This window comes from Lycium barbarum, chromosome 2, assembly GCF_019175385.1.
Source record: "Lycium barbarum isolate Lr01 chromosome 2, ASM1917538v2, whole genome shotgun sequence".
NCBI lineage: Eukaryota > Viridiplantae > Streptophyta > Magnoliopsida > Solanales > Solanaceae > Lycium > Lycium barbarum.
The window spans coordinates 152142260-152168238 of record NC_083338.1 but is presented as its reverse complement, the minus strand read 5'-3'; the positions used below and the strand labels follow the sequence as shown (position 1 = coordinate 152168238).

Sequence of the window (25979 nt, the reverse complement as noted above, 5' to 3'; positions counted from 1 at the left end):
CAATTTCGTTTCTCTTATAGTTCTTTCTAGGCACTGAAAGAAACTATATGGGGGTGTTTTGATCCCCTCATAAGAACTCTGAATAGTTAAATTTATGGTGATTATTCAGCTTTTTCAATCAATTGTAATAGTAAACAATTATTCATTTGCATACAAATAGTCGACCATGTCAATGAACAGTTGATGCCAAATATTGGATACTGTTTAGATATAAGAACATTGAATTCATACTCAAAGAAAATATAACTAAAATCCGAAAATTGTTTGATTTTTTCCTTTGTAAGAAAATCGGAGGTCATAAATCTATATTTCCGTCCTATTATAATATCCCACTTTCTAAAAACTTATGTCCACTAGGCAAAAGTTTGGTTGCTAAAGCACAAAAATTAAAGACGGGCCCAAAATAGGGTTGAAAGTGCAAATGACTCATAAGAATTAGAATGTTAGCCCAAAGACCAAAATTTAAGTGGGCCTCAGCCCAATAATGTAAGTAGAGAATGAAAAGCCCATAACTACTATTACCTGAGTAGAAACGCCAATTCGCAAACAAAACAAAGTTGCCGGAGTTTGTAGATTTTCCGGCAAGCCGTGCTAATAGTATGAACCCAAAGTATTAATTTATTTCACAGAAAGCATTTCAAAATGCCTAAATTACTGTAAGTACAATTCCTATATCACGTGAAACTGGTTCAATTGATTGCATTTCTATCGGATACATCACTTTTCTTATATGTGTTCTTACCAGATCGAAAGTTCAAGCGAGTTCGATAGTTCAAAGATTTTCGAAATCAAATGCTATTCGAAATGTAAGTTTTGTCTTACTCACAAGGAAAAAATATAGCATTTTGCCCTAAAAGCTGTTTATTTTTTTATTTTTTTTGCTTGAGAGTTAGTTTTGATACAAATTGTTGAATTAGATGAAGCATGGAATCCTAAATAATAGAGTTCTACTTGTGCAATAATTTTCTGTATCAAATGCAATTGGAAATGTAAGTAATGTTTTACTCAGAAGGAAAATTTATAGCATAAAGTTGAAGTTTTTGCCGTAAAAACTGTTTTTTTTTTTTTTGGCTTGAAAGTTTGTTTTTGCTACAGTTTTACTTGTGCAATGATTTTCGAAATTAAATGCCATTCGAAATGTAAGTTCTTTGTTACTCAGAAGAAAACTTTATGGCATAAAGATTGAAATTTTTCCCGTGAAAGCTGTTTTTTTCAGCTTGAAAGTTTAAGTTTTTGCTACAATTTGTTGAATTAGATGAAGTACAGGATTCTAAATACTCCCTCTGTCCTAATTTATGTGGTACCCTTTCCTTTTTAGTCTGTCCGAAAAAGAATGTCACCTAACTATAATTAGAAACAATGTAATTTTAAAATTCTCTTTTACCCTTAATAACATGATTTATAGCCACACAATTGTCTAAGGTTTATTTTAGACCACATGTCAAAAGTCTTCCTTTCTTTCTTAAACCATGTGTCAAGTCAAACGGTGCCATATAAATTGGGACGGAGGGAGTAATAGAGTTTTACTTGTGCAAAGATTTTTGAAATCAAATGCAATTCGAAATTTAAGTAATTTGTTACTCAGAAGGAAACTTTATGGCATAAAGTTGAAATTTTTGCTGTAAAAGCTGTTTTTTTTTTCTTTCTTCGCTTGAATGTTAGTTTGTGCTACAAGTGATGAAGCATGGAATTCTAAATTATAGAGTTTTGCTCTGTAGGGAGAGAAGGAAGTTGGAGGCTACAACCAAGCTATGAGAACTTTTACTACCTCAATTGGTATGAGTCATCAACTTGTTGATATTTGTGAATGTGAATATCCATAATTATTGGTACGCAGGATGGGTTTATCTATGTAGATATGCAAATAGGATATGTTTAGGACGTATTTTAGCCTATCTGTTTTTTCTGTATAAGAAAACAATGTAGGCATGATACTCTAAATTATTAATACAACATTTCGTTTCTAGTAGCAAACTCGACCTGCAGAACTTATGCAGGAATCTAGTATTATTTTTATGGGATAAAATATGGAATAAGAATGTGTACTAGCAATACTAGGAAAAGGTTTGTTCTTGCTTAGGGTATTGCAGATTTGTAATATCTGCAAAATAATGCTTGTATTATATTCATTACATGACAATTCATGTATCAATATTCACAACATAACAATCCCTATATTAGCTTGCATAACTAGTCTGTGAACTAAACTGTCCCTTAATACTGTAAGTTGTTTTTGCGTTTTGGTGTCCTACTCAAATGTTAATTTGCTAAGGTCAAATAGGAAATGATTGTTGAGGAGGAAAGAGTTAATCTTTTGGTCCTTTGGTTGTTTAGGGCATGTAGGGGAGCCAGTTTCAAGATCAGGGCAAAAACAAATTGTTGATGCACTTGTCTCAGGAGAGAGAAGCAGAGCTGTTAGACTTCTCTATGACTTTAGTCTTGGAAACAACAAATTGAGTGCCAATGATTTTGCTTCTATACTGCAAAGTTGTGCAAGATTGCCTGATCCATTAGTAAGTATTCAAATAGATGTCCATTTTGTTTCTATTCATATGACATGTAACTTTGTGCTAGAGAAAAGCTCTAAGATGAGCACATATTGCAAATTAATCGCCACTGATAATTAAATGGTCAATCAGCTATGCTGTATATGCTAGGTTAGATACCCAAAGAATTATCGATACATCCAGTGCCAACTACCTTGAAGTCTCTTACCTTTACTAAGAATGAATAAGCAGACTTTCTGAAATGTCAATTTGGCACGTATTCTTGTCTCCATCTGAACAATAACTTGAAGTTTGGTGCTTCTTCTTCTTCTATTTTTTTTTTCCCGGCTGTAGTTTGTGATGGAGACTTGGAAGATTATGGAGGAGAAGGAAATCAACATTAGTGACAAGTGCTATTCTCTCGCCGTTCGAGCACTCTGTAAAGGGGGGCACCTAAAGGAGGTACCAATATCCCGGTTTGCTTTCCAGATTAGAATACAAAGAACTTATAGATAGCTGTTAAAATTCAAGTCTTAATGGTATGCTTTTTACTTGTCAGAAAGATGAAATTTATGAGTTGCCAGACCTTTAATTGGACAACTAAGATCTAGGTGATTGATCTTAATACTATAACAAGAGGATATTTTGTTGCAGGGTATACTTGGCTTATCACATGGTCGGTTAGCTGACTTCTTGTTGATTTTTTTGGAAGTTCAAGTGACATCCTGTCCGAATGATTAATTACCCATTGTACTACTTGCATCATTATTGAGGAATTTAATTGTCTTTTCTTTGTTGTCTGTCGTTTTATGTGTTTCTGTCTGATATATCTGTATCAAGACACTAATTATTTATTTCTATACTTCTCTTTGTAAATTTGTTCATAAGTTCCATATTAATATGTTTTTCTTTCTTTATTTTCATTCAGGCGCTCAGTTTGATGAGTATCATGGGAGAAAACCCAAATTCTTATTCTATGTTGCCTATTTATAACAACTTCTTGGCTGCTTGTTATGAAACACAAACACTAGATTATGCTAATGCATGTATCGATTTGATGGAGCATCAGATGGTGGGAAAGAATGAGATAACATATGGTCAGCTTCTCAAGGTGTGTCTAGAGGTCTTTCAATTGAAATGTTATCATCTTGTAGTTAAAGTTTAAAAGCTTCATTTTTCTGTAGTTGTCCCTCTTATTATATTCCCAAGAATAATTTTCGGTGATTTCATGCTACTTCTGGTCATTGAACTGATTCATATAAACCCCAGTTTTGCTGCTTCTTTTCTACTCACCTAAAAACCATAGAACTTCATGTAACAATTTTTTTATTTTTTTATATTCAACAGTCCCTGTTAAAGAAATCTATTAATCCATTCTCCACCTATGTAGTCATAGGTAGATCAACAATCCATGCTGTGATATAAAACCAACTTGCTGGTAATTGAAAGGTGGAACATCCAGTAGGTTTCATTACTCCAGCTGATCTCTGATGTCTAACAGAAATATAATGTGATAGCTGATTGTGAAACATGAGATTATATGATACGCAGTGTAGGTGCTTCTTATTTAGCATTGGTTGGTTAAGTTAATCTTCTCCTGCAATAATTATCTGGATAATATTGTCATACTTTCTGGTGTATTGCCTTTGCTAATCCTTAGAATCTATTTTCTGTTAAATGTTATCTCTTGTTCGAGGGAGAAGTGCTTTGGAGATCATTTCTTCTTTGTCTTAACAAACAGTCAACTGAGAACTTGTGCAATCAGATTTTTCCTCCACCAGGGACAAGGCAAATAAACTATTCATCTCCTTCAATCAGCTCCTCCCTCTTCATTCCTTACCAAATTAGCTAGTATGCACCATTCAATCAATAATTTCTGTTTCATTTTGTGCTAAGTAGGTTTTTCAAAAGTTGAATATAGTTCTGAAGACAGCAGTTTAATTGTTTGTCCGACTAATGCTGTTCTAAGCTCATTGTTTCAGCTTGCAGTTTTGCAGCAAAACCTGTCTGCTGTCCATGAAATCTGGAAGGAATGTAGTAAATTTTACAGTCTCAGCATTATCTCTCTTAGGAAGTTTATCTGGTCCTTCACGGAGCTGAGAGATCTGGAATCAGCCTACACGACCTTACAGCACATGGTGAGATTGGCTTTTAGGGAAAACTCTTACATAAGTAGAACTGCTGAAGGAAGGTTTTGTGACTTAAGATTGGATATTCCAGCACCTTCCACTGGCAACTGGAGTTTCATCGATGCATCTCTCGACACTGAGGGTAGCAGCAATTATGACTTGGAAAGCCAAAGTCTTAGCAGCATGCAAATAAGCACAGTAAAAAAAACACTAAGTACATCTGTTTTGAAGCTTTTGAGGTGGTCCTTCAATGATGTCATGCATGCTTGTGCAAAAGTTCAAAATTGTGATTTGGCTGAGCAGTTAATGTTACAGGTATTACTACAATATCCAGTTGCTATGATGTCTCCATCTGGTTAATGTTAGAAAATTTATGCAGGGATCAGTAGGATAGTCCTTAGAACCATATGGCTAGGCACATATCATCGCTTAACACAAAAATATGCCAATAGCAATTGTCTCAATTTCATAAGGGAATTTCCTGCCTGTTTTTCACTGAGTTATCTCTTTTCTTTAGATGCAAACTCTTGGTTTGCAACCATCAGGGAGTACATACGATGGCTTCATCAGGGCAATTGTTACCACAAGAGGCTCTAGTGATGGAGTGGAAGTGGTAATATATTCTTATTTTCGTGGGAATCTTGATTTTTTCCTCCAAGAGTAGTACTTGCTCTTGGTTTTCTCACTTTTGACATGATATAATTTGTTTAATTTTGCAGCTAAAGGTTATGCAAGAGAAAAATATTAAGCCTCGTGATTCAACTCTTGCTGTTTTAGCAGTCATCTGCAGCAGAGAGCTGGAACTCAATCTGGCAGAGGTTTTCTTGGATGGGATATCCGAAATCCGAAAACCTCGTCCTTATAACGCTTTCCTTGAAGCATGTGATGTCCTGGTAAGACAGTACATAATTGTTTTGAATAGAAACAATATAATTGAAAGCATGTGATCATCACTGGTCCCATCCTTAGATCAGTACAATCAGAAATGGTGAGGGTTTGACTGTCAGTTAAGTAGGTTCCTGGATAGTTCAATTAGGCGAATCAGCTCGTCTAGACTTATCATTTTTCTTGCAAGTCAGAAATATCTTTCTCAGCATATTTTTGCTTTTTCATATCTTGATGTCACCATCATATCTTTTGCTCTTTCATGAGTTACGTTGTAAGTAATATGAGATTTTTGAGCTAGCTCTCAGCAAGAGTTTTATGTGTCAAGCTTAAAAAGGTGCCACTACCCTCTGACTTAATCATCTTAGAACTCAAATATGGATAACGCACCCTCTTGTTGTAACTAGGCCTAGATATATTGCTTTATCATCATTTAAATTCTGCAATATCCAGCATCTTTGTTTTTGTATCATCTTTCAGTGGACTTACAAATCTCTTTTGTCAATCGTATTAGACTAAGATGCCCAGTTTGTAATTCTTGTACAAATTAATTGTAGGATCGACCTGAACGAGCAGTGCAGATATTGGCTAAGATGAAAAAGTTGAATCTCCAGCCAAATATCAGGACATATGAATTGTTATTCTCACTGTTTGGTAATGTGAATGCACCTTATGAAGAGGGCAACATGCTGTCACAAGTGGATGTTGCTAAAAGGATAAATGCTATAGAAATGGATATGATGAAAAATGGCCTTCAGCACAGTCATCTGTCATTGAAGAATGTGGTAAATGATACTTTTCCTCAACTAAGACAAATTTAGATATTGATTTTTTTTATTTTTTTTTGGTAAAGTAATAAAATTTCATTAGTAAAGCATCAAGAAGATGCAAGGTTACAGATAGGTGAGAAGCTGCTTCAAACAGAAACATGAAGCAGACTCAGCAAAAACTTGTAGAAAAGCAATCTAAAGATAGTCCATGTCTACCGAACTAGAGAAAGGGAGCTAACAAAATCTAGAAAGTTACCCACACTGTTTACAGGAGCAAAAAAATGCCAACTATAAAGAGTAGCTAAACACCTAGACTTTAGGGAGCAAATAGGAGTTGAGATTCCTTCAAAGCATCTACTGTTTCTCTCCTTCCATAGGTTCCAAAAAATTACTGCTGGAATCATTCTCCAGATTCTTTTAATGGATTTGTCAACTCTCCAGAGTATCCAGCTAGCGTAGACATCTTTGATGTTGAAAGGCATTGCCCATTGGAGACCAAGCATAGAGTAGAAGAAATACCAGAGTCTAGCTGCTGCAGGGCAGTGCAAAAATAGATGGTTGACACTTTCATTGGCCTGCTTGCACATGGCACACATGTTAACGACGATTACACCTCTCCTCCTAAGATTGTCTTGTGTTAGGCATGCTTCCTTCAGTGCAGTCCAAATGAAGCAAGTAACTCTGAGAGGCTGTCTGGTTCTCCATACAAGCTTCCAAGGCCAAACCTCTAAAAGGCTATTTTGGGAGCTCCAGTTGTAACATTCCTTCACAGTGAAAATCTTTTCCTTAGAATTGCCCCAGAGGATTTTGTCCTGCGATTCAGCCACCAGAATACATTGTTCCAATCTTTGTAACAGAGAAAGAAAATCATCAACTTCCCAATCCTGTAGGTTTCTCCTTAAAATTGGTGTCCAGCAGTTGTTATCTCTATATTGAGCTAATGTTGCTTCTTTGTTAGAAGCTATCAGAAATAGTGAGGGAAATGAGTCTCTTACTAAAGTGTCCCCGAGCCATTTGTCCTGCCAAAATCTGATCTTAAGCCCATTTCCAGCCTTGAAGAATTCCTCTTGGAGACTACTGATGTGTTTCCATACTCCAACACCATGTGGTTCATTGCTTTTCTTTGCAGTCCAGTGGTCTTGAATACCATATTTAGCTTTGATAATTTCCTTCCAGTACCCTGCCTCATTTTGACCATATCTCCAAAGCCACTTCATGAGTAGGCTGTTGTTATGAAGCTTAAGATTTCTGATTCCCAGCCCCCCTTGGCCTTTGGGTTGAATAACTGATTGCCATTTAACCAAAGAGAATTTATGAGTAACACTGTTACCTTTCCATAGGAATTTCCTTCTGAGCCTGTCAATTTGCTTTAGAACTGAGCTTGGCATAGGGAAGAGTGACATACAGTAAGTAGGGATGCTGTCTAGGACACTGTTGATGAGGGTAAGCCTACTACCCAATGATAGGTATTGCATCTGCCAAGTGGCTAGTTTTTTCTCCATTCTTTCAATGACCCCACTCCACATCCCAGATGATTTGAATTTAGCACCCAAAGGAAGTTCCAAGTAGGTGGTGGGAAAGGAGCCTGTTTTGCAGCTAAGTATATCAGCAAGAGCTTCTAGGTTGGCCACTTCATTCACTGGATATATAGTGCTCTTAAGCATATTGATATGAAGTCCAGAGATGGCCTCAAAGATCATGAGGGTGGTGTTGAGATTAGAGACCTGCTGACAATCAGCTCCACAAAATATAAGAGTGTCATCTGCATATAGTAGATGAGAGACCGATACTGAGGTGGAAGGATTTCTGCCCACTTGGAACCCTTGAATCCACTGGAGTTCTTTGGCCTTTGCTAATAGTTGAGATAATCCTTCCATCGCAATGATAAAGAGGAAAGGGGACAATGGATCCCCCTGCCTGAGTCCTTTTTGAGAAGAGAAAAACCCAACTGGACTTCTGTTCACCAGAATTGAAAACTTCACTGTCGAAATACAGAAATAAATCCACCTTGTCCACCTTTCCCCGAAACCCATTTGCTTCAAAATGTTTACTAAATAAGCCCAGTTAAGCTGATCAAAAGCTTTCTCAATATCTAATTTGCATAGGATCCCACTCTTTGCACTTTTAATTTTCCAGTCTAGCACTTCATTGGCAATCATGGATGCATCAGTGATCTGCCTATTCTTCATAAAAGCATTCTGCTGTCCAGAAACTAAGGAATCCACCACTTTTCCCAGCCTCTTTGCTAGAGTTTTGGCCAGCAATTTGTAGACACTGCCTATAAGACTTATAAGCCTATAATCTCTAAGCTCTGCGGCCCCTTTCTTCTTTGGGATAAGAGCAATGAAAGAGGCATTGCATGATCTCACCATTTGGCAGTTCTGATGAAAGAAATTAAAAGCTGCTAGCAGGTCTGCTTTGATGAAGTTCCATGATTTCTGAAAGAACGCCATAGTGAAACCATCAGGGCCTGGAGCTTTGTCAGGGGCACAAGTCATGAGAGCTTCTGAGATCTGCACTTCGGTGAAAGGAAGTTCAAGATCCTCTTTATCAACTGTGTTGAGACTTGACAGACCTTCAAAGACAGCTGAGGGTCTCCAAGATTCAGTCTCTTTGTAGATTTGTTGATAGTACTCCAGAATACCATTCTTGATCCTTTCTTTATCTTCAATTACTTCATTCCCTATTTTGAGTCTGTCAATGGTATTACCCTTTCTATGAGAGTTGGCCATTCTTTGGAAAAACTTTGTATTCTTATCCCCCTCTTTCAACCATAAACATCTTGATTTTTGTCTCCATGAGATCTCTTCAGCAGTTGCTATTTGCTGAAGTTCAAGCTTAAGATTCAATGTCTGACCTTTCTCTTCTGTAGATAGAATTCTGAGCTCAGCTAACTGGTCCAGTTTTCCAAGTTCTTTGAGTGCCTTGTTCCTTTGAGCCTCAATTTTTCCATAGACCTCTCTATTCCATTTAGTTATGTCTTTCTTGAGATTCTTTAGTTTCTGCATTAGCACAAAGTCTGGGGTGCCTAGTACAGTGTAAGAAATCCACCATCCTTCTATCATGTCCATGAAACCCTCAGCTTGAAGCCACATGTTTTCAAATTTGAAATAAGAAGGTGTGGCCTCCCAATCCCCACTTTCCAGGATAATTGGTTTATGATCAGAAAAAACTCTAGGCAAAGTGTATTGTTTGATAGCATTGAACAACTCACTCCATTCTGTTGAGATAAGGAACCTGTCAATTCTAGAGGCTTGGAGAGACTCCTCCCCTCTTGACCAGGTAAATTGTGCTCCTTGAAGTGGAGGGTCAATCAAATCCAGGTCCAAAATAGTGTTGGAGAAGCCCAGCATCGCCTTTGATCTTCTAACACAGTTCAATCTTTCCCCCACAAATCTGCACACATTAAAATCCCCTCCTATGACCCATAGGTCAGACCACAATCCCCTGATAGAAGCTAACTCAAACCAAAGATCCTCCCTTTCTGGATTGGTACGAGGGCCATAGACGCTAGTAAAAACCCATTTGAAGTCCTCAGCAAGACTTTCAAATCTACATGATAAAGAAAAGGCTCCTGCTTCAAAATCAACACATTTCCAAGCTCTTTTGTCCCACATTATTAATATCCCTCCTTTAGTACCAATTGCTTTGACTTCTGCCCAAGAGATTCATCTGTTTCCCCAAATTTGCCTGATTAGAGATGAATTCCATGTCTCTATTTTGGTTTCCTGCAGGCAAATAATATCAACTCCCCACTTATGAATAAGAGATTTCAAAGTGCTTCTCTTGTCTTTATTGTTGAGACCCTGCACATTCCAACTGAGTGTTTTAACTCTCATCTGGAATGAGCCTTGTGAGACCTGCCCCTTTCTTTCTTCCCACTCTCGTCATGGAGACCCCAATCCAATCTTTTAAGTTCAATATCTGCTTTGCTTTTCCCTTTCTTTAATTCTCCTGTTTTATTTTTTTGCTCAAGAATTTGCACTTTTCTTCTTTCCTCCATTCTCAGAATAATTCCCAGAAGTTCATGTTCAAACCCATCAACATTTACCCCCAACACTTTGCAAGCCTTCATCATTGTCAACTTCGTCCATTTTGAGGTTTCCACCACATCAGGGGTATCAATAGTTTGAATTTGTGGATCATGCCAAGGCAAAGGAAGAAAACTGTTGAAGGACTGAGATGAGATACCAGAGTCAGATAGATCTGTCACTGACATTACTGAGAGTATCGGTTTGGGTATATGAGGGTCCATCGAGTGTCCTGCGTTGTCTGCTTCATCATCTGCTTCAGGCTCGGATAGTGTCCCCTCCATGGGTTCTAAATTCCTGAGACTGGAAGCTTGAATTTCTAGTTCAAAAGGATCAAAAGAGAATGAAGCATTCAAGGAAGATGAAGCTCTGAAGCAGCATGGGTCCAGCTTTGGTACAGATGATCTCCACACTTGCTTCTTTTTCTGTTGCTTGAAGTGTTTGCTTGTAAGTGGGCCTTTAGTGTAGTAACCGCTGTTCAATGCTAATGAAGTTCTCCCTTTGTAGTGTTTCTTACTACCTTGATTATTAGAAGAAATTAAGGCCGGCCCATTTGTGTTTAAATCCGTCGAATTCCTTCTTTTCTCCACAGGTTCTTCCACATGTGTGACATGTGAATCATTAATGGTATTAGCACGTGGAACTGAGAAAGAATTTGACCCCATCTTATTACCAGCCTCAGGCAAACCAGTTGAAAGACCAGCAGGTAAAGAAAAAGACCGGATTTCCTTAATTATTGGCAATTCGAAGATCCTATCATCAAATTCAAAATTCAAACTTGCCGGAAACTTCATGATTGATTTTTTAACGCAAATACGAGCCCAGATCAGGTGGGTTCTGTTCTTCGTATCTTCATCAACACTGATAAAACCCCCGCAACGAGCCCCTATATGCTCAAAAGTGTCCATTGACCAAGCATTTAGGGGGATTCCAAAAACTTTCAGCCATATGTTTTCCGAGCGGTTTGAAGATGTAATAGTTTATTCAAGCTAATATCTTCTATGCTAATAGCTTATGTGTATTTTCATAATAGTATATCACTATTAAATTTTTTTTAAGTTTTTATTGAAATATTTCGTCCTATTGTGAATATTGTATGTGTTTATGTTTAATTTTTATTTTTTTTTAATCTTTTTAATATGGTAAGCTTCACCTCCTCCAAATCCATCTACCTTAGGAGACCAACAGTGTTCTATTCAGACTTTGCTCCCTTAGTGCCTAGAAACCCTCAACCTCATGGTTGAGATGGAAGGCCCTTGCCACTAGGCTATCCCACCATTTAGATATTAGTTTATCGTTTATTGAAACATCTGATGTGACATCTAAAAGCAAAATGACCACCGGAGGGGATTTGGAGTCTTCTTCTTCACTCGAATGGAGCTGAAAGTCAAGAACGAGAAGTAGCGCCGCAACTCCGGACCGAAAGCGCGACATGAATAATTTCACCATTTTCAGATTCTGTAATAAGTAAATGTCTTCTCACTTAAGACTTGTAAAGCATTTTAAGTGCCATTTAATCTTTGAAGTGATTTTCTCTCTCCCTTGTCAACACAACTAATGCTGAAATTCAGTTCAAATGCTGAATTGATTTATCAATCAGCTCCTCAGGTTGCAATATTTCTTTATGCTTCTACTGCAGATTGCTGTACAATTTCGTGCCCTAAGCCCAAGGACTTAAGTGCCAGTTATTATATTGACTGCATGCTTCAGTTTAATATCCATGGCTTTTACTCTTCTTTATTTTCCAGTTGAAAGCGCTAGGAACAGAAGGGATGATAAAGGAGCTGATTCAATATTTACATGCTGCGGAGAATCGGTTCTCTCGTTATGACACTTATATGATCACACCTGTCTATAATACAGTTTTACATTCCCTTGTTGAGGCTAAAGAGGTAATCAACCTAGGGTTTCTGCTATATAAGCATTTATTTCATAGTTATATCCGTTACATTTTGTTTGCTGACTGAGAGTCTTAGTTTTTTCTTTTCAGAGCCAAATGGCAGCACAGATATTCAAATCAATGGTGTCTTCTGGAGTTCCACCTGATGCTGCAACATATAATATCATGATTGATTGCTGTAGCATTATTGGATGTTTCAGATCTGCACTTGCCCTGATCTCTATGATGTTCCGCAATGGTTTCAATCCTCAAGCAGTGACTTTAACTGGTCTGTTAAAGGTATTAGTTTAGCCTTGTGTAGCTATTCTCACTAATCTGTGGAAGCTGGATCATTGAAAAATAAAAAGTAAAACTTGCACAAACTTGAGCCTGACTTAGCCTTCTTTATTTGGTTAAAAGAGCTTTTCATGAAGTGGACTGTATGTGTTTTCTAGCACTTATTCTGCTAACTTTTGACCATTTAGAAACTTTGCCAAGAAAATCAGTCAAATAATTTACTAAACCTTGAAATCCAAAACCACCACAGGTAGGTTTTTTTTTTTTTTGGACACTGCATATTGAGCTGGAAGGGGTTATCTTTGGATGAAAATATTAGCTGTTGGTGAATAAAAAGCATTGCCTTTCTTCAGGTGAATGTAGTACAAGAACTAATAGATAGTTAATCCTATTTTCGCGGAAGCATAGTTATTTTTCACCAGTTTATTTTCGCCCCTCTATGATTATTAGATTAGCAAATGGCTCCAACTGAAACTGAGTTTTTTCCTGCTGTAGATATTGTTGAGATCTGAGGACTTTGATGGAGCATTAAAGTTGTTGAATCAAGGAATTTCAGAAGGGATACAGCTTGATGTACAACTATATAACACCATTCTTCACGTGGCTTCGGAGAAGGTAACTAACAAAAAAAAACAACCATCGAGATATTGTAACATTATTAATAGTAAAATTTAGCTAGAATAAAAAAATCATGTTATTGAATAAGTATGAACTAAATTGTGGAGAAGACAGAAGAATTGACATATTTCAGTCAAAATTCTCAAAATTGAAGTCAACATTTGCTGACTTTAGAATGGGAATGCTGATCAAAACTCTCAAAGTTCATAATTAAATTTGCAAAAGACCCTTAGCTTTTGTTTGCATTTGCCCTTTTTGCTGATAATTGCCGTTCTCCAGAAAAGCGCTGGATCAATCATAGATGGAAATGGGAAGGAGGGTTCTGGGGAGTTTGGGTTGGGGGGCGGGGGGGAGGGGGGGGGGGGAGAAACTTGTTTGACAGGTAGCAGGGAGTGGAGAAGAATGTTAATTTTACTGGAAATCCTCATAGAGGAGTTAGGATAAATTTTTGAAGAGTTGCAGTGGGGAATGTGAGGTACTAAATGATACAAAGGCCCCGTTTACCCTGTTATGCAGTTTCAAGTTTAGGGTACTAGAAAAGGGGAGGACTTCTTGAATAACCGAAAGAGGAAACAAGGAGAATTGCGTGAACCCATCCGCTTCTAAAGTTAAATAAAAAGTACAGGTGTATTCATTACCTTTTACTGCTCGAAGAAAATCAGTATTCTTTCTAACTAGGTCATGAAACTATTTTTACAGGGAAGAATAGATGTCATCGAGCTCATTGTGGAGCAGATGCACCTCAATAGAGTTCTACCAGATCCATCAACTTGCAGTCACGTTTTCACTGCTTATGTAGACAATGGATTCTTTAATACTGCCATGGAAGCCCTTCAAGTTTTGAGTGTGCGAATGATTGCTGGGAGTGACAAAGATAATGATGAAAAACAAACTGAACTTGAAAATCTAATTCTTGGTGAAGAATTGGAAGATGAGTCCCAGATTCTTGAGCCTTTTAAAGACTCGAAGGAATATCTTACTGTTGCCTTACTACAATTAAGATGGTGTGCAATACTTGGATATCCAGTCTCTTGGTCACCTTCGGACAGTCAATGGGCCAGGAGACTTTCGAGTAATCTTGCTTCAACAAGCGGTGCTTTATGAAGGTTTCATGGTTCCACATTGATGGACTCTTTTGATCTTGCAAATCACCTGGTATGACAGTTCTCAGTTCTGATGTGCTAACTCGTGACATTTTTAATGATCGGAATGGGTTAATGAGGATATGGTCCTCATTTCAATACCAGGTCTGTCATAGGTAGTCAAGTCAGAATCTTCCCTAGTATGAAATCCTGGCAATTTTGTGGGCTATGCCTTGCTGATTGTACAGCAATAGCAGCTAAAGGTTTTCAGCAGAAAAATAGAGAAAATTCTGACTGAAATAATCTAGTTTTGGTAGGATCTTACTGGCTGATCCCTTTATTTTGTTGTACCAACAGGTAGTGTACATTAGTGTTTAACAGCCAATAATACCTCATTTTAGCAGCTTACCAAGTAAATAATAGTCTCTGTTGTCCTTTTAATCTTCAAAATGTTTGTTACCCCAGCATTACTTATTCTTTTCAGTTCCACCCTTGCTATTGTCATTCGTTACTGGAAGAAGAGATAAGGTTAATCTAGTTAAATAATTTTATTATTAATGCTAGTGAATGATTCTTTTAATGGTGTGTGCCAAAATCTTATCTAAATATCCCTTACTGTATATATTTTTAAAATGCCTCCCTTAAATCTTAATCAACACGTTACCAATTGAAACGGTAAGAAGAATTAGGAAAATAAATATTTCCTGTATTTGAAAACTTGTAATGGTTGACGTGCAACTATTCATATATAAGGCACCTATTTTTTGTAACTCAAATATGTCAACACGGGATTCCTTTTCAACTTCCAACTCCAAATATCTTTCTTTTTCAAACTTCAACAAATAAAAATGTCCAAATGCCTCTTGAACACAACTCACATGAGTTGAAAACCTAATCAAAGTCTGAAATAATCAAGTTGTCGAACAATGAATTGGAAACCACAAAATTTTAATTCCAGTAAACAACAGGTACATGTTAGAGGGCGAGGAATCAGAATAACTCACATAAGTTGTATTGGGTATCAATTTTTAGTACGGTTTCTTTGTATCATCGTTTAAATGATGCGCTCAATCTGAGAATAATACGGGGAGTGGGGCTGGGAGGTGAATGCAGAAAATGCACTAAAAGCAATTTCCGCTCGTCCTACCAGATAGCCGTACAAGTTCGATAACATTTTACTATTGACCCCCCTCCACCAACAAAAGCTCATGGAAAATGCATGTCGCTTCAACATTGATATGCTAGCTATATAGACACTTCTCGGAGGTGCCTAAATATTTTCACCGGGAGGCAGCTCAGCGAGCTTTGGAGGAGTACCTAGTACCCGTTCCATATCAAAGCGGACTTCAATATTCCGTATACTATAACCAACCACCATGAGCCAATAAAGCAGTTTGGCAAGTTCTGGGGCACCTGTCTCCGTTACACTAGTCTGCATTCCATATGAAAGAAAAAGATAAGCACACCAACAACCCTTGTTATCTCTACATTCCAATACTTGCTGCATATTATAGAAGCTAGAACAAGCAAAACTATACATACTTAGGTTGTGCAGGCTTTGCCTTTGCTATCTTACAATAAGACATGATAAATACGCTTGGTCTTATTTTACAAAGTTCTAAGGAGAACATCTTTGTTAATTAGGTTTTGACACTTCTTTGTAATCTTTGTTAATTAGGCTTTGACACTTCTTTGTAGGATCCTATGAATAATAACCTCAATAGTTGATAGCTAATCTGCTTTGCTCAAAATAGGCACAAGAAGAGGGAAGTTTTGAACATGTCTGCATCACAGAAGATCTGAGGACACACAAGTTAATCATATTGATTGAAGTGAAAACTATCTTTTTTTATTTTTTGATAAGGCTGATATGTAAACATCCTTCATATGTACAAAAGCCATGCCCGCCTGAATTTTTTTAGAATCTTTGCAGATATGAGTCAAGACAATGGCCAGTTCAACTGATATTTCTTTAAAAATGAAAGAAAGCAGTATCACAAATATACCATTTGTTAAGTTCAACAAGCAATCTATGAAAATGTTATACCTTCATTTGACTAGGATCTGAAACAGCTAACAGACGCTTAATGAATGCATTCATGGCGAGCACGACATCCTCTCCAGCCGTACTGCTTAGCTCCTGCAATATATCATTATACAACAAAAATGAATAACCTCCTCCATTTAGAATCAACAATTTATACAAATAAATAAACACACTCAATTACTAGGTTGTATCTTTCCTGTCCATGGGTTCAGCGGCAGTTCAAGATTTGTGAAATAGGTATTACTCGTCTATAGTGGTCTTGTAAAATCAGAAAAACCAATACAAAACAAACAACATTTAAGCAATAATTACCTACGCTAAAGCATCCTGGAGCATTTAAATACTCTCCCCAACTACATTAAATCATCCTAGAATGTTCAAATACCCTCTCCCCTAATTCAAGTAGCAAGCCCTCTTACCTTGAGATTTTGGGGCTCAAGTGTCTTTAGATATTCCAACAGCTCATTATAGCCATTACCAGATTTCCTTTCCATTTGACGATTCAATTCCTCCACTTCTGCTTCAAGTAACTCAATATACTTCAAAGCGTCTATTGTTTCAGGACCTGTAACATTATTCCACCTTATGACTTCTCCAGTCACCTTTTTCTGGGTACCTGATGCATAATCTGGTGAATCCTGATCAGACAAAGAGTGCTAAGTTACTCAGCAGAAATATTGGCATTGCGACAAAAGGGATTTAAGCAGATGTTCTGATAATGGCAGAAGGGACTTCACGTTTTCAAGCAAAGCAAATGTATTCAGATGAACCCGAAAACAAAAAGCGGGAAAGAAGAGTCATGAATGTAAAATCACCAGTAAGGTAAGAACATCTTCATTAGAGACTTCTAGTTGATAGTATGACATATCAAGTCCAAGGAATTATAGCTTCAACTGCATTCATTTTAAGTAAGTTTGTGAAGCACGATGGACAAGCAGCAACCACACTCATAAGGATTTTAAGGTTCGAAAAGTATAGTGAAAGGGCAGCCTGGCTCAAAGGACATGTGAAGAGTCGGGACTTGATTCTCAAACATATTCATAACCCAAACAGTTATTTCTCGACTTGATTAGTTTTAGAACAAACAGAACAAGGATTATAACACCCTACCTTCCATCAACATAAGTTTTTTAAAAAAAAAAGAGGGAAAATACAATAAATAAGCGAAACATAGACGTGGGGACAAACTGATAGCCTCTCTATGAATAGGTTTGAAAGTTCAAAATCTAATAAAACCTTTCCCTGATATTCAATCACCATTTTATTGTGACATCGTGATCTTTAAATCAAAACAATGTGCTTTTCCAATCAAACTTTTCCGGAAAACAAAGAGAGATAAACAAGAAATAGCTCTATGAATAGATTGATTATTGATATCATTTACCCTTCCGTCTCTTGCATTAGGCAGAGCAAGTTGACTACCATTCTGAGTTGGAATATGTGCACCTTCCTAAAATAAGACAATGGATGCTCTCTTCCTATCAGCCGTATGTAGGGTAATATCACTAAACTTTCATTTGCCTGTTTTGTCTTTTTACTATTTAATGTTAAATGTCTTTTATCCTCCAAGTGATGTAAGAGGCTTCTACATGATGAAAAGTCACGAGTAACTCCAAAAAAAAAAAAAAACCAACACAGGTTGAAGATAACTATCTAAACTGAAAATGATACATTAATTGGTGGTAAACAAAATAATTCATTTAGTCCCAGAAAATGGCAACAAAATCAATTTGCAGCACACATACCAGAGAGAACTTACCTTTTCCTCCTGTGCTTCAGGAAGAGCAGCCTGTTCCAGGCTTTGTTGCAGTTCTAACCGAAATTGAGCATTCCTAAACATATATCCAGTCATCAACACACTATACATAAGCTGAGCAAGATTTTCGGCGACCTAAGGAAAAGTCACCATCACCCAAAATTAGCATCAGCTCCAGAGATGACATATACATCCTTAATAAAAGGACGGCTCATCTCAAATATCACGGCTTGCAAGCCTTGAGATCATAACTACTTACCGAGGTTACAGTAATGGCAAAAAATTGTGGAGGTAATGTTCCAATCATATTTGTCACTGTTTGGCGCATTGCCTCAACTACCTACCACAGATAACAATTATCAGAACATGTTTACATTACTACCTCAAATTTCAGGCAAGTTTCTCAGCTACAATAGCTGTTGCAGTTATGTATACTTCAACTACAACAACAAAAACAATAGCTATTCATCAATCTGAAACTGGTTGAGTTCCCAATATGAGTCCTCGATATCCATTCTGCTATATTTGGGTCAATTACGTAATGGTCAAAAATAAATTAGGTTTATTTTATATTGCTTCATATCTGAATCTACTAGTTTCTTCATTATTTGTAACAGTTCTTTACTTGGGAGGCTGGAATCTTTCTATTCCGTACATATTTGTTCCTGAGCTATTTGGCATAAATAAAAGGGGTAAAGTCTTTGGAACACTAATTAATATCTTTATCACATTTAGCCAAAACTTATTTGTTTTTGCATATAACAATATTCAAAGTATGAAACTTTATTGCTAAGTGGCCGTTTGGCCACAAAAATTTTTTCTTTTTTCCATAGTCGAATTCTGGAAACCATGTTTGGCCATAAAATTCCGAATTCCGGAATATTCAGGTATTTGAAAAACACCAAAAAGTTGTTTTCACCTTTTTCACTCCAAATCACTCACAAAAATTCAAAAACAACTCCAAATTGTATTCATGGCCAAACACAACTCCAATTTCCAAATAGTCACAATTTTCATGTCCAAACGGGCCCTAAGAAAAACACAAAGATATTCAAAGTATGAAACTTTATTGCTAATACCTGTTGCGGTGCCCTTTTGACAAACAACTCCATGAATTCTGGTTGTACATTTTGCACATACTCCAATAAAATTTCCCTTCTGCTCTTTTGCTGCAATAAGCCAATAACATTATTAAAGTAAAAAATCTTCAAAAAATTACTGTCACTAACTCCACTAATTCTAAATAAAGTACTAAACTCTTACTCAATTTATGTGACACAGTTGTAATTTCGAGATTCAAACTTTGACCGTGAATTTGGACATAAAAGCTTTAATTTGTTTCGAAATAAAAATTCTATATATTTGGAAACTACCTATAAATCACAATAATTGACAGCTAAAAATGTTCCGGTCAAATGGTTGACTCTCAAAATTTCAACTGTGCCACCTAAATTACAAAGAGTGAGAAATTGAGCGTACCATAGTGCCATTGGGAGCTTTAGAATCATTTTTACTGTCATTTTCGTTGTTATTTTGAGCTCTCAAACAGAATTTTTGTTTGCGAAATGTTGTCTTGTTTTGAAAGCTAATTAAAGAAGGAAGCCTTCGATTAGTGACAGATGAAGAAATATGAGAGTGTAAGAGAAACGTTGGTTTCAACGTTAGCGACGACATTTTCAATTGTTTCTTTTTGGATAATATACTGTTTTATCCGTCGTTAAAACCCTATTATCTCCATTAACGATAACATGAAAAGCTTACTGTGTGTGTGAGTCAGTGAGTGAGTGATGATTTTGGGCCTGTCGGGTCATCCAGGTAGCCTTCTGATTTGTATTGGGCTCACTCCACTATGTGAGACTTTGGACTCTTACCCCTTTTGTTATGGCCAATTCGCACGAATTACTATCTTGCGTGGTCTTTAATTCTTGTCCTCAAGTCGCTGGTATGTAATTTTATTCTTCGGCACTTTAAGTAGGGGTGTTCACGATTTGGTTAAAAATCGATTCAAATCGATTAAATAAACCAATATTTACTTATGGGTTAGATTTGGTTTGGTTTTGAATTTTTAAGAACCGATAATATTTGGGTTGGTTTTTGGTTTTACTAAAAGCAAATCGAAGAAACAATCGAACCAAACTGACAAATTTTATACATAATTTTTATAATTCTTTAAAAAATTTATATACTTTTTAAGAAAAATTTTATTTATCTCTAATAGGCTAATGAACTTTATAACTTAAGCCGGTTTTAAAAAAGAAATCCATGAATACACACTCATTTATTCAAAGAAACAACTATATGAGATTTACCTAGATTTATTTTTTGTATTTCTTATAAACTTTATTCACTTTACTAAACCCTTGAATCCTAAGATTTTTTCTCCATAATGCAAAAAACTATAGCTACCACAATAAAAATGTAATAACGGATTGTAAATTGGAAAAGGATAGAAAATTCTCTCTTAATTGTAGGAACAAATCATGAAAGAGAGAAATACCATTAATTTTCTTAAAAATCGAAAAACCGGCCCAAATCGATGGATATGTATTATATTTGGTTTGGTTTGGTTTAATAATCTTAAAAACAGACTAGATTGGTTTGGTTTTGGTTTTAACCCAAAACCAACCCAAACGACCCATGAACGCCCTTAACTTTAAGTAATAAAAAAGTAGCTGAAAATATTCCCAACATCGAAAAGAAAAAAAATCTGCCCTACCTTTGACCTAATTTCGCAAGGAAAAGTTTCATAAGTTCTGTAGGAATTAAGTTATCCGACATAACTTCATTTCTACAAAATTTATGCCGAGCAAGAAAAAGTTTCTATAAACTTATGCTGAGCGAATAAGTTACTATACAACTTATGCTGGATAACTTCATTTCTACAGAACTTATGCCGGACAAGGCAAAGTTTATATGTAACTTTTCCCGACCCTTGCTAATTTTTATGCCAACTCTGTTGGGGATTGAACTCAGAATCTCTAGTTTCGCGGACCACCCACCGAATAAGGATACTTACCCTACAAATTTTCATTAAATGAGAAGCTGAGTAAAAATTAAAGACCAACAATTTGACGTGCAAAAATCAAAGACCAGTCCGAATGAAGGGCAATCCGCACAAGGAAAAAAAGAAGAAGTTAAAATTACACCACAAGTCACGATATTAAAATTAAGCACGTAAATAGCATAACTTTTCAAATTCTTCAAAAAGAACATTATTTATTACATTTAAGCATATTGAAGTAATATAATGTAGAAAAAAAACCCTATATCAGGGATTGGATTATATAATTTACTAGTGAATTTGTCTGCGCTTCGCGCAGTCATAAAAAAATTATTAAATAATATATAGATAAAAAGGTGTGTATATATATGGTAACAATTTTCATACTTCAAGGAATTGCATGTTTAGATCAAAAGTAAAAACAGTATTAGTAAAAACAATATTACATGTGAGATGTTGTCCTTTAAAGAAAGTTTATAGATGACCCGATTTTTATAAACAGACTATTTGTAAAGTTGATATGTTTTCTTAATCAATTATCTCTTTATCTAGTATATATTTAATATATTTGCGTATCTAAGTCAGGATCTTTAAATATATTTCGAGAGTTTCTCCTTACATAAAAAAGAATATAGAGCCTGTTTGGATGGGCTTATGCCTATAAGCTGTTTGCAGCTTATAAGCTAAAAAAAATAAGTTGGGTAGTCTAACTTATTTTTTTTGGCTTATAAGCTGCTTTAGATAAGCTAAGTCAAATTGGCCCAATTATTTTTTTGAGCTTATTTTAAGCACAAAATGAATTTAAGCTGGCCAGCCAAACACTCAAAAAAGCTGAAAACAGCTTATAAGCAACTTATAAGCCAATCCAAACGGGCTCATAAAATAAAGGGAAAATGGCGGTTCTAGACCCTGTATTATCGGCTTATTATGATTTTGGTCCTTGTATTATTGTATTAAGCACATTTAACCCATAATTAAATAGAGTGTGCAATTTTAGTCCTTATCCCTACTTAAAATTAACACCATTAACTTTTGATATCTTCAAGAAAAAATATTACACGTACTCGACCGTTTTTATAAATACTCAGACCTACAATTTGATTCCCTAAAGAGAAACGTTAGAAATTCACATGTAATCATCTTCTTAAGAAGTGAAAGAACACAATATTTATTCTTGCAATTTACTTCAACTTTAACATAAATGCACCATTTCTCAAAGTAATACATGTTTGTGTTTATTCTCCCTCCACACCCACGTTGCTTTATATTTATCAATTCTCACGTCATACGTGTTTTTTGGTAGTTCTTGAAACTTAAACATAACAAACACCAAATGAATGATGTATTTCAATCATTAAAATTTATTCCTTTTAAGCAATCAATTATAGAATTTGAAACTTGATTAGTAGTTAGCATACTTCCAATCATAAGTCACTAATTTGAACCAAAAGAAAATTACAAACTTACAACAATCAGAAAGTTATATACAAATTAAGCTCGAGATCATAGGAAAAAATAAAGAAAGACGAAACTAATACAATACACACATCGTTACGACCTTAATCATTAAAAATGAAACTAAAAAATACGAAATCAATACATATTTTTCAAGGCTCTTGTCGATATTCCCTCCCACAAGAAAATTACAATACACACATCGTTACGACCTTAATCATTAAAAAATGAAACTGAAAAATACGAAATCAATAAGTATTTTATTCCTTTTAAACAATCAATTATAGATTTTAAAACTTGATTAGTAGCTAGCATACTTCCAATCATAAGTTACTAATTTGAACCAAAAGAAAATTACAAACTTACAACAATCAAAAAGTTATATAAAAATTAAACTCAAGATCATAGGAAAAATAAAGAAAGACGAAAATAATACAATACACACATCGTTACGACTTTAATCATTAAAAAATGAAACTAAAAAATAAGAAATCAATACATATTTTTCCAAGCTCTTGTCGATATTCCCTGTCACAAGTCGATCATCATCAAGAGCTTTCTTCGTCTTCAAGTCAAATAAAAACATGAATATAGTAATGGAGTGAAAATGGAGGACAACCTTGGGTAGAGTGTCATGAACAAAAAATATGAGTTTATATAGATAAAAATGGAGAAATACCATAAGGCATCTTAATCTTTGAAATTAAATATTTGGGGTTATGAATATGAAAACTTGAAAAGCATGAAAGTTACAAATATTATTAAAAGTAGAAATTAAATCGGTGAGTTATGAAGATAAAAATGCAAAGCAAATAAAGGGTGAAAAAAGATAAATAAAGAAGAAAGAAAGCTGCAAATGGTTTACGTGCTATAGTGCGTGGGGTCCGTTTGAGAAAACGGATGCTTTTTAGCCTTATTAATGTTCTTTGCTTTTACTCATACATTTACTACAAATTACTCACATTAAAAGGGAATGATAAAAGAGGACACCACCCAAAGGTGGGCTGTTGTAGCTGCATTCATTTGTGAGGCTTTTTATAAGTCATTTATTTGATTTTTTATGTAGAAATAACTCATAAAAAATTAAAAAAAAAGAGAAAAAAGATAAATGTCAATGGAGGTCATAGAGAGGTGCCACATAGGATTGTTTATGCCTAACTTTATATTATATATAGATTCTTTAGTTATCATTTATATCTCTTCCTTAAGGGATAAACCTTTTCATTATCATTAACATTTATATTTCTCATTTCTATCTCTTCTTCAACTAAAACATTCTCCATATGCAATTGCTCATATTTCCATTCCATTTTAATTTCCCATTGCTCATTTCCATTTTTCCTTCATGATTGCTTCCGAGTCAAAGACGAATTACGCTAGATTAAATATATTTAATGTATAAAGGCTTGATGACTTTAGAATTCAACTACTGTGATTATCCACACAGAGAAATGATTTTGTAGCCGACTTACAATTTGTTTTTAGTTTTAGGTCATTTTTACAAGAGGTCTTCATTTTTACACATAATATATCTTCATTTTTACATATAAGGGATCTCAAAAGACAATTTTCTTCTATTAAAATTGTAAAAGGACAAGAGATCTCATTTTCTCAAAAATACAAAATAATACCTTCAATATAGATAATATAATTTATTATATAACAGATAATAAAATTATATGAGGTATATAAAATTTTATATAGTGTATAATCAAATTACGTGAGTTACATATAATTTATTATAAAAGACGTAGTAAATTATACGAATATTATTCTATGTATAACATTTTTATTATACTACATATAATGAACACTAAAATTATTGTACCTGTGCTCAACATCCTGTTTCCCACCGTGTTAAAACCGTGATTTTATTTTTCATGTAACAATGAAAGAAGATGAGAGCAAGGAGGACACATAAAGGTAAGAAAAAAAATGCTGGAATTTTATTTTTTAGAATATGGAGGAAGCGTATGAAAAAGCAGTTATACTATAATAGAAAAATAGGAATTGGAGTTATCAGGCCTTAAGGGTTTCCTTATTCAATAAAACATTTAACCTGCCATATAATGTTTAATAACATTTAACTGCTAAGAGTGTAAATGTTATTGTATTATTGTTTACTTACGTTCCCCTCTCAAAAAAAAAAAAAAAAGTTCTCAAACGGGTCCAGCTATCACCATGATTTGAGCTATATCTTATTTCTTTAAAGTATTTAATTTATAGGCAGTATTAAAGCACTTGAAACAAAATTCTGTCTGTTCCTGCTCTACTTCTTTTCCTTTTTTTTTCTCCTAGCATTCAGACAAGCATAAGTAGCAAGAATCATTCTCAAACAAACCAAACTAATCGTGATTTCAAAGTAGAAATACAAGTTCACTTATGGAAAACCAACATATATCATCAATTTCCACGACGCCAAGAAACTAAAATCAAATAGAAACTATCACAACATATCTTACTAAAGCAAATTACCTCTTTAAGAAGTGCAACAACCCGCAAAAAGAACAACGTATTAAATCAAAATTGGGAACTAGCATGGCGCCAAGCAACACCCAAGTAGGTCATAACGATTGTTATGCAATCAACCAAATTAGGAGTCAACACATTAAATATTTTATCTCCTTTAAACCAATTTAAAAGTTACGTCATGGTAACTTTAGACATTTATATATAACGTTATGTTTAGTAGTTCAAAGTTCATATATACAAGTCTGGAGTTGGAGACTACGTACTACTTGACGTCATATATCTAAATGTTTGAAATTCGAATTGCACGAATGATATGTCAACTTTAGTCATACATGTGCTTTTAACAAGCAGATTGAGTTTGGCTAATCTTCTAAAAAAGTACTTTTGAGTGTCAAATTACGAAAAATGATAAGTATCAATGAATGTTTACTATCAAGATATTTTACAGAGAGAAACTATTTTGAATTTCTATTATGAGAAGTTTTTACTTTTATTCAATTAAAATTTTAAAGTACATATTAAAATTTTCAATTAATATAATACATAGATAAATAGAAAAAAAAATATTGATATAATATCAATAGGATGATTTAAATATACTAGAAAACTACAACCAAAATAAAATTCAAAGTCATTCCACAAATTTTAATTCAACACAAGGAATAATTAGTTAGAAATTAATAGATTAATGAGGGATATACTTGGTAAATATTTAATTATGGTAGGGATATTTTTGTCTTGAAAAAAATAATTTTCTGCTTCTGTTTTTTTCAAGAATCAGAAATTTCTACTTCTCTCCAACCGCAGAAAAATTGCTTATTCTTCTACTCAAAAGCAGTTTTAATAAATGATCAAACACCTTAAATATTTAAAAAATATTTTTTCTAAAAAAATAAGCGCTTTTGGCCTCAAAACGCCAAACAAGCCAAGTTTGTAGGAAGGAAAAGATATTTCTTTTTTCTAATTTGATTTTTAAGTTTAAGGTATTTAACCCAAAAAAAAGAAAAAAAGAAAAATAACAAATGCGCCACTTTTTCATCTTTCAATAGAAAAATTATGTGAAACTGAAAT

The 25979-nt window shown here is 34.9% G+C and overlaps 2 protein-coding genes across 3 annotated transcripts; one reads left to right on the top strand and one right to left on the bottom strand.

Moving 5' to 3' along the window:
- Nucleotides 1-506: 506 nt before the first annotated feature.
- Nucleotides 507-14618, top strand: LOC132628193 (pentatricopeptide repeat-containing protein At1g76280). Of its 2 annotated transcripts, XM_060343943.1 has the most exons (14): nt 507-656; nt 746-806; nt 1719-1776; nt 2335-2513; nt 2841-2948; nt 3415-3597; nt 4469-4930; nt 5133-5228; nt 5335-5508; nt 6058-6285; nt 12050-12193; nt 12292-12480; nt 12973-13092; nt 13795-14618. In XM_060343943.1, exons 1-14 carry the CDS (start codon nt 643-645, stop codon nt 14197-14199), a joined length of 2421 nt encoding a protein of 806 aa, XP_060199926.1. In that variant the 5' UTR covers nt 507-642; the 3' UTR covers nt 14200-14618. The 2 variants fall into 2 exon arrangements, with proteins under 2 accessions (XP_060199926.1, XP_060199927.1); XM_060343944.1 differs by lacking the exons at nt 507-656; nt 746-806; nt 1719-1776; nt 2335-2513 and adding an exon at nt 3141-3236.
- A 547-nt stretch (nt 14619-15165) lies between these two features.
- On the bottom strand, nt 15166-19762 carry LOC132628192 (uncharacterized). Its single transcript, XM_060343942.1, has 7 exons — nt 19460-19762; nt 19060-19149; nt 18240-18320; nt 17984-18115; nt 16644-16862; nt 16225-16317; nt 15166-15609 (listed from the first exon to the last, which is right to left on the bottom strand). The coding sequence occupies exons 1-7, from the start codon at nt 19652-19654 to the stop codon at nt 15448-15450; spliced, it is 972 nt and encodes a 323-aa protein (XP_060199925.1). The 5' UTR covers nt 19655-19762; the 3' UTR covers nt 15166-15447.
- Nucleotides 19763-25979: the final 6217 nt, after the last annotated feature.